The sequence below is a fragment of the Seriola dumerili genome, unplaced genomic scaffold (assembly GCF_002260705.1).
Source record: "Seriola dumerili isolate Sdu_G_001 unplaced genomic scaffold, Sdu_1.0 BDQW01000321.1, whole genome shotgun sequence".
Classification (NCBI taxonomy): Eukaryota; Metazoa; Chordata; class Actinopteri; order Carangiformes; family Carangidae; genus Seriola; species Seriola dumerili.
In genome coordinates, this window is record NW_019174576.1 from 882195 (window position 1) to 901157 (window position 18963).

The following is an 18963-nucleotide window of genomic DNA, read 5'->3' on the forward strand; positions in this document are numbered from 1 at the left end:
CTAGCTAGCTAGCTATGGATGATAAAAGCTGAATTTATAACATAGACAGTCTCACTGTCTGAAATCAAAAAAAGGTAAATCTGCCACTATTGTCAATGTAAACTGCATATGTGCTGTGCGATTACGGGTTTACGATAGAAGTAACAAAAATATCTAAAAGGTGGGCTGCAGTTTAGCGATTAGTCATTTGTGACGTTTAAATGCATTTAGGTTTTGTTTATGATCATGCGGCGCAGTTTTAGTGATTACCACTGACATCAAATTTATTTCTTTATTCCCAGTTCTGCCTACCCAGCACAGTTAAAAGATCAAGAGAGTGATCAGAAATGGTCGCTCATGTCATCTGTAATTTGATGATGAAATAGATGGGAATGAAAGGAAAAAAGGGGAGCGTACCTGGGAGCGTAAAAAAAAAGCATGATGGTTGCTTCATGACCGCTCCTCTTGCCCTTAGTGTAACATTCAGGGGAAGAGTGTCCCTTTGTTATGGCCCCCCTCTCCCTGGCAATTATCACAAACTCCACTTCCCCTGCCCTCCGGAGCCCAGAGAACTGAGCGGCCGGAGTGGGAGAATAGCTACATTTATAATTTTTTTCTTCTCTTTCCATAGATTAATTTTCTAGGAAGCCCTGTCACTGCTGTACAGGAAAGCGGAGAGAGAGGAATAGAGTGTAAAAGGGGGGAGATGGAGGGGGGGGGGGGTTGTGGCGGGGGGGGGCTGTGGGAGAGATTGGGGCTACAGTGCACAAGCTTTCTCGCTTTTTCGTTTCCTTTTTTTTTTTTTTCTTCCTTTTTTTTTTTTTTTTCCTTGACAGATCATTTTCCATGCAGGGGTATCAGGGGGTCTGGCCGATAATTGGCATGCAGATTGCAGCTGATGGCGTCCTGCAACAGAAGAAAAGAACTGGCTAGTTAGAATAATGAGCCAGCCTGCCTGATGGATGGGCGAGGGAGGAGGTCATACAAAATGTTTCAGACACAATTCTTAACCCCCCCTTCCTCCTCCCAACCACACTGCTACCTGCACCTCCCATTTTTATTTTTCTATTTTTCACAAAGCCCTGATATTTCATTATTTCCTCCTCTCTCTACCCTTCTAGGGCAATGAAAGCGTCCCATCTTCCCCTTTCTTCTCCTCTCCTTTTATTTTCGTCTTCTTCCTAGCCCCCTGCGAACGCTTCCCTCGCACTGTGCAGAACTGTCTGCACATAGGTAGCGCACGGTGACAGTACAGTTTTGGGTACGCGGAGCCTCTAAAATGTCACAACTCATTAGGAGCCTGACACCCTTAAGAGACTCTAGTGTTTTAATTACAGTAAAGGAGTTAATTACTGGCCTCTCAATGGATTTCTGTTTCTCACCCTCTGCTAGCTAGGAGAGTCCAAGTTTCAAATACAGGAAGTATGCCTACATATAGTGGAAATCAAACTCTGACAGGCTCATGAATGCACTTTTTTTGTTGGAAACTTTTAATAGGCTTTGAAGGTGGGATGGGTAGGTATTTCTTTCACTTGATTATCTTCAAAATGGCTTCATACAATTTTGAAGTAAACTTTTCTACACTGGAAACCATTGTATTAAAACATCAACTGACATTTATGAGCAATTCTGGATACTTAAATCCCTTTGTACAGTAAAATCAAAGAACTGCAACTATCTCAATTTATTTATGCATAGTTAAAAACATTAATTTATATGTTAGGTGCCCTTTTAACACAACTCCTCTCTTTGGGTGAGTCTTAGTATTCCTTCCCTCCAGAAAGCATGTTTTACCTCTCCACCGTCCTCAGGTTTGCATTTTATTGTGAATTCCTTTAATCCTTGCAGCTTTACAGATAATTAACCCAGACTGTCATTTTACCCTGTGTGTCACTGCGCTTTTGATCTACCTTCCAGGTCAGGTAGTTAGGTAAACTGAGGAATTGTAATAGCCTGTAAGTGTTATTAAGTACCTTGTTGTATGGGAGGATCAAGCACCTTTACTTGTTTTGCTACCAACACATTTTGTTTTCTTTTGCTGATTGATTTTTACCTCTGCTTTGGTGAAGCAACCAAGAGTGCACTGTGGTGTTAAAGGAAATTATTAAGGTCCGAGCACAAACATGAGCGAATTATTACTAAACCCCCAGTAATTTATATTAAAGTCTCAGTGCATGTTTTGCGGCTTGAACTTGATAATCAGAGGTATAATTTTACTTAATTACATACAAAATATGATGCATTGTTAAAGATGAAACTACCCAGGATACAAAGTGGGGTAATACCCCATCCCCAACCAAGATACAACATTTAAATGTATCTGACACATTAATGATAATAATCAAATAATGAAATATATAATAATCTATGATAATGTCATATATTTTGAGTGGGTTTACTTGCTCCCAATGCTACTTTATGTATATGCAATTACTACTCCCACCACTGCTGATAACTGATTGTTTACCTACCAGCTGTTTAAAGTTTCTATATTACAGCAGGTTTTCTGTCACCTATTGTAGTGTTTGATATTCTTTGTTTAATGCTATAGCTGTCTTAATTACAACATACTATAAACTGTAAAGGACTGATAATAATACCAGACCACAAAATACAAAAATGCTCCCCCTGAATAAGTAAAACGGTGCTTTAAGACAAATAGCAAAGTCTGGTCCCCCAGTGCGTATGTACTTTATACGACTATGGACCGTAGCGCCAGTGCACGGTCCTCCGTCACCTTCCTCTGGCAAATTTGGCCGACCACAGGCAGCAGCTCTGTGAAACTGAGCAACTGTCTGGATTGCCGTGTTGCATTATAAACCTGTTTTGTGGAAATAAAATTGAACAAACGTCCTATTTGCCAATGACAACAAACCGAAATGTGTTCCATACCCTCACTGCATATATGTACTGTATACACTTCGTACTACACACTGATTGTCATAGTTTACTGTTGTGCAGTTAGTGTATAAAAAAGTCAACAGACTAACTCGTGATGATGCAGTTCACACACGGCTGGATGTCAGTTCAGCTTCATTTAATTTGTTTTGATTTGCATCTTTTACATTTTTGCAGCTGTTCGTAACTCTTGCATTTCCATTCTGCATTGCATTGTGGGAGAATACTGTCCGTCCTCATCCTCAGAAACAACCACTTTTTTTAATATGAGTACCGACTATTGGGTGTCTTTGACTGTGTTACTGTGTGAATACAGTACACACAAAACCCTCTCACAATTAGTATGCAGTATGAAACTGGGACACAGCCACTGATTGGTCCATTCGTATTGATTTGTACATGCTTTATGGTCGGGCAAATTACAGCAGCTTCCTGGGAGAAATGGAAGCACACTGGAAACCTTTAAAATACATGAGAGTGAGGGAAATAATGAAAATGCTGTCATGATGGCAAGCAAGATCACAGGAAGAGTGTCATTCTCTCATTAACATCACTGATGCATTTAACACGAGTAGCTCTATTATTGTGGAAGAAGTGAAGAAAACAAAGAAAAGTTTAATGCTGGAAAGAGCAAACATCTTGTCAATGTTTGATCAAGTTCTGTGGCGGCAGCAGCAGCTCTCCAAGCAGCTCTGCAAGCTTAATCTCACTTGCACCCTCATCAACACAACACAGAAGGGAACAAATTCACTGTTTCATCCTCATTCTTCCAGGCACGCTAAGGAGCTGTATACAGTACACACCAGATCAAAGCCTTAATTGAAAAATAATTATAGGTACTTAATCATAGAAAGCACTGGGCTAATTGAAGTGAAAACAAGGAGGCAAACGCAGACCCTCAGAATCGTGGCAGAAAGAGGATATTGTAAAAGCTTCTTCTTCAATCCCCATTGTCTTCCAGATTAAATAGGAGAGGGCTATTAGCAGAGTTAATTGGCTCTCTAATTTAGATCTCGCCCCACTGAAAGCATAACGGATGCGAGCCTGTCGACCAATGATGTGTGCACTCTGTCACACTGTCCTGCTGGACTGTGATTGGTTAATTGCTCAGGGATTTTTGAAGTTTTCTCTCATTCTTCAAATGTAACAGATTTGTGGGGGGCTGTGTCCGTCTCCCTGGCTGCCCAGGTAGCGTTCATTGTTTGGAGGTTTGAAGTGGGTGAGAGTGGGAACTCGTGTGACTCATTTACCACAACTAGATCACTCAAGTCTGCCTTCTGGCTCACATTAAATCAGTTTATTTCTTTCTTTTTTTTTTGTTTCATTCAACCAAATGCTGTTGATTCAAACAGTTCTCTGGCATATGCAACCTTATTCATAGAAGGAAATATGTACCGAAACCCTGATCGTCCTCCGTCTGACCTGCTCATATTTTGTAGAAGTTCCTGATGCCGTCAGAGAAACGGCACGTTCTCCTTAGCCCTTGTCACCTGAAAGGCCTCCTTGTCCCAGCAAGTTTGTCTCCCTGCTGCCACAGCTGCCCGTGTTCTCTGCACTCACTCTGCCCTCTAGTGTCAGTCAGCCAGCAGTGAACTGATTGCTGAATAAAAATCCATTTAGACTCCCAAAAGGTGGACGAAAGTAAATGGGCCATTTTTCTACCATTTTCCAAGACAGCCTTTCATCATTTCAGCACATCTCTTTCTAGTGTTTTCTTATTGTAGCCTGAGTGATAATGGAGCTCTTGACTGGAGTTCAAAATAGAAGCTGGTGTGGAAATTTTTCTTTTCAAGGTCTGTCACAAACTTTCTTTTTTTTTTTTTTTTCTTTACCAAAGTCAGTGAACGTGACATTCTGTTTGTGGGACTACATCAGGGAGGACTCACTTGCATACAGTTTTTCCCCTTTTGTTTCCACTCAAGTTGCTGTAAAGCTGCTCTAATCAATATTTTTTTTAGTCATGTCAGCTGTAGGGGATGGGCAGTGCAGCTCTTTCCATCAGTCATTTCGTCCACCACTTTGGTGGATGGATTGCCATGAAATTAGCTACACACATTCATCTCCTGACCATTCATCTCACCTCCTTTTCATCTAGCCTCACAGAGCTGCTAGCATGGTTGTAGACGCTCAGTGTTGTTACATTGAAAATGGGGGAAATGACCTTGTATACTGCAGAAAGTGGTCGGCTGTAGTGTCAAACCCACACATAATTATAACCTGACTCTGCCGGTCCCCTCTGCTCTACAGGGGGTTTAACATCTTTTCACTCAGCGTGTTGATGTTATAGTCTGCAGCTGTACCTGCCCAGCACAAAACAGTATGCAGACTCAGTTAGTGACTTAGCTGGTGAACACAGTGGAGAATTTAGCAGCTAAAGCTTTTAACAGACTGCTGTGACCTTCAGGGTGAGGGTTACATGATCGATACAGTTTACGTATGTCGGCTGTTTGGGGCAAATGAAGCAGTGGTCACTGGATTGTTTTTCCCACTAAGGATGCAAGCCAAAAATTTACTTCACTTTCTGTCTGAACGCATCTTTAGAACAACACCAGAGTGGGTCTATAAAATACAATATGTCAGGCAACTGTAAACATGCTAGTAGATTAGCTTCCTAGCAGCCTGGCTATCCCGGTCGATCATGTGACCCTCACCTTGCGGGTCATACGTGTTTCGTCAAATCAGAGCCAAAAGGAGCGTGAATATTGGACTGAAATTCATCAGCTGGACACAAACACAACTCCACATGGTCTGCTTGACATATTTTAAGGCAATTGTTTCCTAACATGATATCTAAGGTAATAATATATCACAGTTGTGTTTACAGTTTGTAATGGTTGTTTAAATCATCTCATTCCATATTATCTGACTGTAGTGTGTTCTTCATCAGCTTGTCCCTGCTCCTCACTGTACATCATGTTTATCAAGTAAAATAAAATAAAATCTAAAATGTTTTTTTATGGCTTTGTTGTTCCATCAAAGGAAATATCACTTTTTATACATTTTCTGTATCATTGAAAACTTTTGGATGATTGGTTTTGGATGGATTCATAGCAAAACAAAAGTCCTTACAACAAATAAGTCTTATCATTGTAGCTACTTGGCATATACATTTGTGTGAAGTGGCTTTTCTTTTCATGTGTATTTCTATGCGCGGCTCACGATAAGTAAACAGTGGCTCCTGCGGATGCTGGAAAAAGTTGTTTGCTCAAGGTTCAACCTGCTGGGCGGCAAATGGCTTTACCTAGCAGGCAGCAAAAATCATTAGCGCCGCATGTAGCAGCAGGCTTCTGTTATTTACTGACAGTGATCAAATCAGGTTTCCTGTGTGAGTGTGTGGGACCTGCTTTCTTGGGTGGGTCATTTGAACTGCTTTCACAATACTTTTATCAGTGATTTACTGCACAAAGAGCGACCTGCAGGGCCAAGTCTTTCTTTAGACATATTTATTTAACCTCATTTGCTACTTGTCTTTAGCTCATGTGGATTTTCCTCATAGCAGCATGAGTAATTATTTTTTTAGTACTTGCACTGAGGATGAATGCTGAGATTCTAGTAATAATTTTAAAGTGTATATATTTTCCCATATCATTCTCAAATCTACTTGATAATTAGCTACTGAGATAATTAATTTATGTCTGGCAATGCTTCTTTTACCACCAGCCGTCAGACACATTGTCTAACTTTGTTTGATAAAGAAAAAAATTAGGTTTCTCATAATTAACTGTTAAATGATAATTATTATTGTACATGTTTAAAAACGAAGTGCACTACATGAGGCTCGGGACACTTGACATTGATTCTTGAGTTCAGCATAGGTACAACTGCGTGTTTAAAATAATATGTACATATTCACCGGTACAAGTTGTGTTGTGCACACTGAACAAAGCTTCAGCCCAGTTTCAATTCCGTCTCACACGTTCTCTTCAACATATCAGCCGCAGCCAAATTGGTTTCAGTTCATTACAATCATATCAGTATTTACTTTTTCTTGATTGGCTGCTGGTGCCACAACGATATGGAGCACCCACCCCGACAACAGTGTCATCTAGTATCGTTTAACGTAGCCCGGCTGAGGCATAGAGCAATATTTAACCTGTAAATGTGAAACCTCTGAAATGAAATACTTTTTACAAATGTTAAGATACAGTTCTGTGCAGAACGAATAGGCTACCCAAACTAACTCAACGACTCTTTAAAGTAATGTTTACGTATAAAGTACGTTTTATTATCACTACAGTAAGGCTGTTTCTGTATATATTTTTTTTTTATCCTGGAGTAAAGTAAACAGAATGAGTCAGCACAGTATAATGTGAGTGTTTCCTGAGTGTTACAGTTTTGGCAGACAGCAATTATGAGCAGGAAGTAGCAGAACATATTTACATCTCCCAGTATCCTCCAAAGTATTAACGCCTACCAGCCACCATATTCAGGCCTTACACCATTAGAATATGAGCGAGATGCTGTAAACATGACAGTGTTAAGATTGATATGTTATAGACTTACTGCTTATATAATTTTGTAGTTTTATAGGCAGCAGAACATTTTTAACCTTAATGTCTTCACGACCGTGAATTCAGAACACGTTGCACAGTTAAAAGCCACTTGGAAAGAGCATTAAAATGAGACAATGTAGGTTCTTCTAAACAGCAACCACTGTGGCTCAAAGTGATAATTAAAATATAATGATAAATGCTAAAACACAGTGTTACATTATTGTAATTTGAAAGTATCCTTAAAGTAAGTTACTGAACTCAGATGTAGTTGTATCAGTTGCGCAACTGTTTCTATCTGAAGTTAGCTAACGTTAGCTAATTAGCCGAACCACAAGCTTCTTGTGAGTCATACCAGACCCAGTAAAGCTGTAGCATCAAAACACCTGAGAGAACTGAGGTGTGCAAAAGGTGTGCTTACTGGTTATGACTTCAAGCTTTTGTTTGTAAAAAGGAGACTTGTGTCATATCTCACTTTAAAAGGCTCTGAAAACATATTTTCTCAATCAGGTTCTTACTCTGAGCTCTGTGGTCCTGCATGAACACAGAACAGTTTTGGTTACTTGATTTGAGAAATTTCTGTCTGTCCTCTTCTCACTGCTGGAAGGACTTGTGCTGTCACGTACTTCTGAGCACCAATCAGAATTTAGCGATATCTAAATCAAATTCTGATGACGGTCGGTGGCTTGTTTGCTCATGTTGCCAGGCCACTGTCAATCAGTCGTTGTCAATCAATCAATTTTTATATAAATGTGCCAACAGTCCACACGGAGCAGCTGCATAATGATCGTAGCAGAGATGAAAGCTCGTCGCTCTTATGGGACAGGCTGATGGCTGAAGTCTGATGCGGCCCTCTGAACTTTTTGACGAGCACAATTGTAAAATTAAAAATAAAAGGGGTTAGGCTAAAGTGACTCCATATGATGATCAGTCGGAGTACCACATCATGTTCATGTTACCAACCAGAATTAGTAAGCAACATTAATCATAATCAACTGATACTGATACGCTCCACCCAACCTCTTGTGTACATGACTGTGTGCAAACTAACAGGGTCATTGGTGAAGTCCTTCTCGACTTCACACCTGCTGATATCATACTCAAACACACAGCCGCAGCGCTCAGGAGACGCACTCAGTTTCTGAATCCACAGTTCTTGAGATTTTGACAGAAAAGACAGCGCCATGGCAGCCACTCTCTGTCAGGTGATGGGCTTCCTCCTGAGTTTGTTAGGGGTGGCGGGAATAATCGCTGCGACGGGGATGGACCAGTGGGCGACGGAGGACCTCTTTGACAACCCTGTGACGGCCGTGTACTCGTACTCGGGCCTGTGGAGGTCATGTGTCCGGCAGAGCTCCGGCTTCACAGAGTGCCGACCTTATTTCACCATCCTGGGACTGCCAGGTATGATGTGTTTTTTTTTTTCATTAGCAACGCAGAAGCAGCATGTAGACGGAGAAATGACTTTATAGAGCCGTGAGGGGAGAAAAAGTTTAGATAGTTTGTTGGGCTGAACAGAAGAAAATCACCCCAGAATAAGAGTGGCAGTTTCTTGTTTGTGTTATGCTGGATTATAGGTTAATTATTGGGGGGGTAAATAAAACAAGGAGCTTAGTCATTGGACGGAGATGAATAATATATCAAACATTTTGGGTTTTGTGTTTCCTCATATTGATGGGAAAGAAATGAGGAAATCTCAGACCACACCCTCTGTTACGAAGGGGGGGGGGGGACTCTCATCACCGCTGTTTACCGAAACTGGGACAAAGACTCATGAAAATTTTAAGTAAACATGTGATAAGACCTGTTCCTTGTTGAAACATACATAATGATAAGCAGCAGCACCGACACTGCCATTTCACGACTCCATGACATTGGCGGTAACTTTGTTTTGAGCGGGACATCTAAAATGGCTGTCTCGATGATTCAGTTAATAGGATTCATGTTGTCTGCGTTGGGGCAATTTTTAATATCGGCAGCAACAGCAATGGACATGTGGAGCTTACAGGACCGATCTCTTACAGTTGTAACAAATGTTTACACCTATTCTGGGCTGTGGAACTCATGTGTAGGGACAGCATATGGTACAACACAGTGCAGGCCTTATTTTACCATACTAGGACTGCCAGGTAAGAGAATTACACTCACAGGGGGAAAAAAAAGACGTTTATCGAATATTTCTCCACCAGGTTGGATTAGGAGAACATTTTCCAAAGGACCTTGGAAGGTACTTAAGAATATTTGGAAGGTTTTAGGGCAGATTTTCTCCATTTCCCCCACTGCATAAAAATGCAATCGACTGCAGAAAAGATGGTGTCTCTCGGGAATCAAATGGAAATTTGATGAAACATCCAAAGCTTAGCTGAGCAAGCACAAGCTTTACCAGAGTGTCACACAATGTAAAGTACATTTCCACACTCTGTACTTAACAGCTGAATGTAGTGTAGAGCACATTGTACATAAGGTTTTAAAGGCTTAAGTCTAGAATAATACAGGTACAATATCTCTGGCCATGGAAAGATGGCATTTAGGTCACTATTTTATATTATGTACCGCCTTGAGTTATGAATTTTATATCACTGCTGCTGAAAAAAAACATAATTGCAATGTTCTCTTTTTTTTACAATTCACCTTTTGTACTCTAATTGAAAGTGAATGCCATGAGTGTTGAGCTCTCTAAGCCTCTTTTAAAGCATATTCTTGATATACATGTTCATCAGTCAAACTAATAGTATTTGTCACTGCTGAAAAACATTATTTTAGGAGATTCTGAAGCAGCAGTTGCAAGTTGTTTATTTAAGAATGACCTAAAGACCTTTTAGCACTTTCCTAAACTAATTTACTTTTGCCTTGTTCCTCCACATATTTACATGTGTAAGGATTTATTCACAAGTTTAACTTAAAATTAAGAGCTCAGTGTTGAGTTTTGACGATATGTGAAACAAGAAATTTCATTTCTCTATGATAATAATTTGCAACTCCAAAGCAAAAGCCTGTCCTGAATTCAAAATGTTTCTTAAGTAAAAGTAAAAAAACTAAGTATTATAAGCAAAATATATTTAAAGTATTAAAAGTAAAAGTATTCACTGTGTATATAATGGAACCTTTCCACGTATCATGTTGTTACTGAATGTACAGTATATCATATTTAGGGATTATTAATATTGATGCAGTCATGTGCAAGCAGCATTTTGATATTGTAGTTGTTAGAGGTGAATGTAATTTTAGCTACTTTATTTCCTAGTTTCATCTACAAAATAATACAAAGTCATATTTTATTTGTGAAACCATTAACTTAAGCTGTCTATAGCAGAGTAAATATTTTCCCCTGACTTCACATTTAATGTTGCGTTAAAAAGAAAATACTCCATTAAAAGTTTAAGTGACAGTAAAAGTACAGCACTTGAGTAAATCAATTGGTAAGTTGTAAATCAAATTTGATGAGTAGATAATATGATGAGAAAGTTTATGAATATTTTACCTTTGCCTTTCAGCTCTGCTCCAAGCCGTCCGAGCCTTGATGATTGTCGGTATTGTTCTTGGAGCCATCGGCTGTCTCATCGCCATCTTTGCACTTAAGTGCTTGAAAATGGGCAACATGGAGGACAACATCAAAGCCACGATGACTCTGACGGCCGGGATCATGTCTCTTCTTGCAGGTGTTGTAATGCTTTGTTCATAATATCTAGTTCTGTCATTGCACTTCAACCATTTTGCACTAACTCCATAGGATTTCTTTTGTGAAATTTTAGGTGTCTGTGGCATTGCTGGGGTGTCAGCTTTTGCTAACCTGATTGTGCAGAGTTTTCGGTTCACAACGTACGCCGATGGTGGGTACAGTACGTTTGGAGGAGCGAATGTTGGTGGACTCACAGGATCTCTGACTCCAAGGTAAACATCAGTTAAGATGAATGTATACTGTGATGTTTAAACTCCTACAGCACTATCAGTCTTTTTTTTTTTTACCATAACTATCATCTTCTTACAGGTATACTTTTGGCCCGGCTCTTTTTGTGGGCTGGATCGGTGGAGCTATCTTGTTCATTGGAGGCGTCATGATGTGTCTGGCCTGCCGTGGAATGTCTTCAGATGGGAAGCAACGGTATGTTTAGTCACTGAAACAGGTTTCCCCTGATTTCTAGTGACCTTTAACTGGATAGTAGGAACTGCAGGAACTGACGACAAGATTCCTCTCCTGTATAGTAAAGTAACAAAAAAGAATAAGCCGCTAAATAGAGCAATAGGCCCCATAGAAGTGTATAGTAAGTGGACACTACATGCAAAATATTGCACTAGAGTAGACTGTATGTTCTCTGCTGTAAAAAGACAGCACTGAAAGACAGAAATCTAACAAAGCTGGACAACAATATAACACATGACATATTTTTTTCCTTTCCTCATCAATAGTAGTAAAGATCTTAGTCCCTTTAAAATGTAAAGACACATACTCAGCAAAATGTAAATGATGGTGTCTGTATTTTTTCCCTGCATTCATAATGCAGAGTAACAAAAGCTTCAAGGCTGCTTGCAAAACAGAGTTCCTTATATTTCTCTTTCAGTCATGTTCTTTCCGACTTCGTTAATATTCACATTAGTAGTGGAATGACCATATATGAGAATTAGACTCTTAATCTTTTTTTTTTATTTGAAATGGATTATTTTCTGATATTCTGTAGGTACGATGGGATGGCCTACAAAGCTGCTTCTCACCACACTATCTACAAGTCGGACACCAGACCACATCCAGCCTACAACGATTCCTACAAGGCTCAGAGTGTGGGTGGAAAGCAGTCGAACCAGAGATTTGACTATGTGTAGAATCATGTCACCCTTACAGATACCTCTTTTTTTATTTTCTACAGCTCTGTAATGATCCATGACTTTTCTCTTATCTTTTTGTCTGCACTGATGGGAAGAATGGCTATTTTTTTTATTTCTCTATTCTTTAATTTGACAGAACTAGGCTACTAAACATTTAAGGTGTGTTTTTATTTAAAAAAATTCAGTAGCATTATATAATCCTTATTATCAAATGCTGTTTTGTGATTATATTTGTGTCAAATAAAAACAAGGGTGATTCTTATTTTGTCAAACACAAAATTTACCACCACATGTAGCACAAATTGAGCATAATGTCAGAACCTGGAACTGGTTGCAACTTAGCACAGTTGTAATGTAATGTAATGGAAGAATCACTAAATTAAAAAAGTTAACACAAAATAAACTGTTTCTCATGTAGTAATTAGTTGTTACTGAAAATATACACCCAGTAACTGCCAGGTGCAAGTGTTGTGTAGCTAACTGAAATGACTACAAAAGTAACGTTAGCTTGTTAATATATTAGCTACATGTTTAGCATGGAGAGGAAAAGCAGTAATACATGGTTGATGGTTGACATATCTTACTTGACACTTCAACATGCTGTTTAATAATAATAATGTAAACTGAAATTACATTTAAAAAATTTAACCCCATGCTTCTCGAATTAGCCTACATCACGTTATGCTAACATCGTTAGCCTAAATGACCAAATAACCATTGTAAGGTTAGCTTAACTGGATACATTTTCTCCATGTATTTTACCATGTATGTATATATAAATAAAGCCATACCTTCATTAACAAAGATTGTCTGGTTCATATACAGCTAAAACTATTTTTTTTAGCAGTTACAACTTACAGTTTTGTCCTTTTTACACAGGCTTGTTGATTCCTTTTGCTACTTATGTTTCTTAGGCAAAGATTTGCATGTTACCAGTCTTCATTTGTCTTTATAGCCAAGACATTTGCAAATGTTGTTACACTTACTCTGTAGATACACCCCTATCAAAAAATGTTGTAAAAAAACACACTTGTATTATTAATTCAGTTAGGTTTTACTAGATTAGCATGTGTTGTATTCATGGTATTTCATGAACACTGACTGTTGCAGAATATAATTAAAACATTTAACATGATTTAACGCTGCAAATTTAAATAAGTGGGAGAAAATGAAATTACATCCACTGTTCATCTGAAAAAAAAATCAGTTTTGCATATCCTGTCATACAAGCAATGATCAAACCACCTGAAACAAACACCCATATTGATGATTGTGTTGTTGTTTATCCTATTAGTGTTATCGAGAAAATGCAGTGGTCATCAGTTTATCCATGGTAGTTATCTGTTATCTCCAGGCCTCCAGCACCATATGACAAATAAAATAATTCTCACATTGTTTTGTGGTAATTGAATAAAAAAAATGGTTCCTCTCAGACAGACACTGCATCTTTGATGTAAGCCTTGTTCACTGGTCAGGCACTGTGCTCTGTATGTATCTGGACTGGTATTTGATGCCAGCACAGTTTCTCTTACTCCTCTGGGATTTGTCTTAATTTCCCAGGGAACAGGCAGAGAAGGGTTTAGATGATTTGCATGAAATCACATTTCCCGATAAAACAATTAATGAAAGTAATAAGTAGGTAGTAACATTTAATCACACTAAAAGAGAGTCATTAATTGTCTTATGAATTGTACCAAAGTAATGGCTCAGCATTAAGAGAATGTGACAAACCTGTTTTAAAGCTCCTTAGTCTTTTTCATAGTCTCCTCCATGTTAGAGAAGACTGGGCCTTGGCCTGCACTGAACAGACTGTAACATCACCTGCTTTGCTAATGAGTTGAGAGGTCAGGAAATGGCAGACGGACAATTGATTTAGCACTTTTGTACAAGATTGCCTACTGTAAATATCAGTCAGACTTTTGATAGTTCTAAATACATCACAGATTGTGGAAAATCTATGATGTGTGTAATATCACATAATGAATATTTTTAATGCCTATCATGTTGTGGACACAAGCTGTTTTACATGCTATGTAATAATCAGGAATTGTTTTAATAAATTTAGCCAACAGGAGAATTTTAATGATGAATGACTGGATAAAGAAATATGGTGAGATGTTTTAGTTGGAGTAAATTCATGACTTGGTTTGAAGTGTGTAGATTGTCATAATCATGTGTACGGAGATGATCATAAGGTTTTTCTTTTGATTAGTCACGAGAATAACTGTACATAGGTCCTCTGTCTTAACTGTCCATCCAAATCTCTAACAAGGCCTAAACTCAGGACCATTACTTCTGAGATTCTGTAGACTTGAGTGGACCAGAGTTTGCTGACTCTTAGTTCCTGCTTACGTGAATAGAAAAAAGCACTTTGTCTTGCTGAGGTTGGACAATGTTAATCCAACCAGTACAGCTTCATACCTGGAACTGTGGCACCACCTACTGGCTAGGACACGGTCACTGCCAGGTGAAGCAGTGTGTCTTTCCACTGACTTCCTTTTTCCAGAGAAGCATCCACCACTTACTTCTTGGGAGCCTGACAATCATCACCACTTACTACGTCAGTCCCAACTAATCAGAGTCAAATTGCTCACACACAGGTCATGTAATTGTAGAAACTTGTTATGAGATTGTATGTAAAATGTTGGTAGGAACATGAATCAAAGAGCAGAAATTAGATCTAAATATTCTCATATACTAATATTAATTATTGAATTATTCTTTGTAAGGGACAATGTATAATGTCACCATTTGATGCATTTTACCAGAGTTAGTTTGAAGCTAATTTACAGCAGCCAATATTCAGATTGAAGACATTTGCATTGAATTGCTAACATAAGTATCATGTAATTACTGGCTAATCAGTATGAAAAAATGAATGTCATTCAGTGGACTATTAGTAGTAATTTAATAATTAGAAAAATGTAATAAGAACTTTATTAGTGCTTGCCCTATATGTGAATTAACTTGACCTCTAGGGTGCTCCTGGATGGTAGCACGCAAAGAAAACTGGCATGACAAAGAAAACAGCCTCTTCATTTCTTTGTTTTGCTGACAGTTTTGCTGTTTTAAACGAATGCTGTCTCTTTCAGTGTAAGATTACAATGTCCAGTTTGTTTTGTTTTTACAGTATATGTCAGTTACAGCACTTCCAATGCTGCAATCTTACTCAGATAGAAGGATAAAGAGCTGAAGACTGCTACTGTTTCGTACCTTTGCCTCCATGTCCTTCAGCTCCTGCATTATCTCCAATAGCAAAGAATCAGGTCTTAGCAACAGCATGAGACAAGCTATAATGACGCAGGATAAAAGTGGAGCTCCAGTTACAGTTATTGTTGTCAATGGAAAATGGCTCCAGCTCAGACAACAGCTGTGTTCCAGCTGAGGCAGCACAAACCCTGAAGGCGAGTGGTGAAACAATGGAGCTGGGCAGCTGTGGGTGGAGGCTGGGACATGCCACATCAAGCTTAATCTCATCAGTAACAATATACACATTAAAAAACATAGGAGAAGAAAAAAAGCACAATATTATCCATAAACAAAAGCAATATATGTACATATATTGAATTTCCATATATGATATATAAATATACATATAGGATAAAAATAAATGTGTAAAAGTTATATATGAAACTTATTAGAAATTGGAAAGATTTCTTATATTGACATATATGTATGGCCCTTATGAATATGTACCAGGTCGACACACTTATATAGTTAATATCTATAAGGTGGTAACACAAGCTTTTTGGAGGCTCTATGGCAGACAGCTTTACTACCACACACAACAAGACACACACGCACATTGACAGACACACAAGTGCACAAGTGCAATTGCTTGTGCTTTCACACAACTGACTGTGATTTGCTAATTGGACTGATTAACTCAGGGCATTTTTTTTACTGTTGTCCATGTTGTTCTGTTGTAGCAGGAGAAATAACACAGCAGCTTTATTGCAGATCAACTTCTGTGGGGGCATGTACAGGCGTGCACACATGTCTTGCTATGGTTGCTGGGACAAATTTAGATTCGAAACCATCGTTGTGAGGTCACTTTGGCCAGTCCTCACGCTTTCAAAGAACTTTTTTGAGGGATACCTGCAGTGATTGAGGTCAGAGTTTTTTTTCTATAACATGAATGAAACTCAAAGTAAGGTCCTCTGTAGAGATTGAAACTTGTTATGGATACGCACCAAGCAGCACGCACATTCAAAACTTCTTCAGGAATTTTAGGTGTGAGGCTGGAGTTGAAAATAAGTAAATTTGAGTACATTTTGCGATGGTTTTTTTGATGGTGACATTTTTAAGGACTTATAGTATTTCCCATACTTTCCTCCTGTATGTGCAGAGAGTGACATGTTCTGAAATCTTTCTGTGCGGTACGTACCAGGCAGAAGTTAAGGTTACCGGATACATCCCCAATGTTAGTGAGTTATCTCAATTCACTTCCTTCCTCACAGTGGATGAGGAACCAAACCTATTTGAGACTACCACGCCTGTTTTCATTGGTGTACCCAACAGACTATGAGCTTCTGTTTGACCTTTGATGCTGTGATCAGCTCCATTGTAAGATGAAATACCTCAACATGCCGTTATCAGTAACCGTAAGTTCCTCTGACATTATTATCAGTCCAGTTTCTGGACTACATTCAAACTGCTTGATCCGAACTAATAGACCTTTCTTTTAACATCACCTGAGCTTGATTTTGTTCATCATCGCAATTTGTACATTCAAGTTCTAATTGAATCTAAAATCGTATTGGCTATATCATATGCAAATATACGTGGAATGTCATTGGATGACTCTGACCCTAATAAAGTTCTTCTGTATACTACAGGTGCTGCCGGGGTTTTTACCTCTTTTGTCTAAATACTGGGAAGTACTGTCAATGTTGTCACCAAAATCATAGAAAATAAATAACGTACTACTAAACATGTTTCTCATTTGTATTTTGGTGTTTGAACCAGCTCGTTAAGAGGCTCTTTTATCTCTGTGATGTTACAAACACAGCCACAAACATAAGAGAGATATTATAGTTCAGACTGGACAGTACAACAGTAAATACAGCAGCAGACATATTGAATTTACTTTGAGGTTCGAGCTACAGGAACTGTTCAACCATCATAGCTCTCCCATAGACTGCAATACAAATTCAGAAGCTGATAGCAAACAGTAGGTCTCAGGTCTCAGCAGGTGCTACTAACGCAGTATCCGGGCAGAAACTGACAAAGCGTGTGCGTGTGGTTGTGTACAGTGGTGTAGTCTACTTTATTCTACTGGAGCTAACTGCAAACTGTAACTGCCATCCCTGAAAATCTTCCTCAAAAAAGCCCATACAAATTCTTTTAAATCCCACAATTTCCAACCTTCATTGACAATTTGTTATATCAAGAATAGAGACATTTTTTTTGTCTTGTATCACCCAGTTTTAGTCTAATTCTGATATCTTTCACGGTCTTTGAGGATGTGATTGGACAACCCTCCACCTCTCCTTTTGACTGCAATACAAATTCAGGAGCTGATTTCCAGAGAAAAGCAGAAGTGACCCTTTTTTTGTAACTCGCTGGTGTCACTCATGGCTGTATATTTTAAACTATTGCGTATTCCTGGCTCTGTATTACAAAATATACATTGGGTTTTGAAAATACAGTAATATTTGCAAGGAAATAAGGAGTAGTTGATATTTGATGCAGTAGTTTCAGAGGAATTAGTGAGTGGACTTAAATTTTCTGCCATTTATTCTCACACTGATCATTTAAGTGTGCTGTATTTAGTTAAAGCACCTGGTAGTGAAAATCATGCAAAGCTGTACAAAATATATTTATATTTTTAAATATGCATAATGATTATGGCTGTGCAAGTGTTGCAGGTCTTTTATTTTTGTCCAAATGTTTTGCCCATTTTTTTGTTATTTTTCCATTTTCAGCCTATGGTGATATTCTTTGTAGTACAGGAACCCTTCCTTTTTATTTATTTAGGTGCACTCTCTTCCACTTTTTCAGTTAGTACTACTCTATCAGAAGCATAAGCTTCCTAACTCATATACTATTACAAACATGACAAAATATTATCAGAAGTGAAAATGTTATGTTAGCTTATTGCCTGTTCACCTGCTTATTAATCTGTGTCGCTTCTGTAAGGACGTGTACATGTGTGTATACATGTCTTGCTGTGGTTGTGGGGACACATTTGTGTTTGAAACCATCAGTGTGAGGTTATTTTGGCCAGTCGTGACAGCTCCAAAAGGCTTTTGAAGGACACCTGCAGTGACTGAGGCCAGTGTCAAGATGAGTCTCTACGACGTGAATGAAACTGAAAGTAACGTCCTTTGAAAAGGCTGAAACGTGAAGAGTGAAGTACACGCACCAAGCAGCAGGCGCATTCAACATTTCTCCAGGAATTTTCTAATACTTTTAATGTTATGCTCTACCGGGGCAATCGTCAGTAATTGTGTCATCAGTCCAGCTCTTTCTTGTTCAACTTTCTGCACGACATAAAAATATGTTCAAATGAGCGCAGCGCAGTCACCTGCTTCTTACAGTGTGTTTTGTCTGTATGCTAATCAGGCTGCGCGGACTCCGTGACGGGATTGGTCGAAGCAGAGAGGAAGCGCCTCCAACTCCACGGCCGGCTTCTCCTATTGGTGCGACAATGATCCTCCGAGTCCTCGCCACAGCTGTAGCCGTTCAAGCATTCAGAGGAAAAGAGTTTAAGAAGCCGGCCAGCACATCATTAATGGCGGCTGACATGATAGGCAGCGCGCCTCTTTACCGC

At 38.9% G+C, this 18963-nt stretch overlaps 1 protein-coding gene across 1 annotated transcript; it reads left to right on the top strand.

The window, feature by feature from the left end:
* The first annotated feature begins 8551 nt into the window (after positions 1-8551).
* Positions 8552-12185, top strand: LOC111231902 (claudin-18-like). Its single transcript, XM_022759175.1, has 5 exons — positions 8552-8771; positions 10862-11026; positions 11120-11258; positions 11356-11469; positions 12044-12185. The coding sequence occupies exons 1-5, from the start codon at positions 8552-8554 to the stop codon at positions 12183-12185; spliced, it is 780 nt and encodes a 259-aa protein (XP_022614896.1).
* Positions 12186-18963: the final 6778 nt, after the last annotated feature.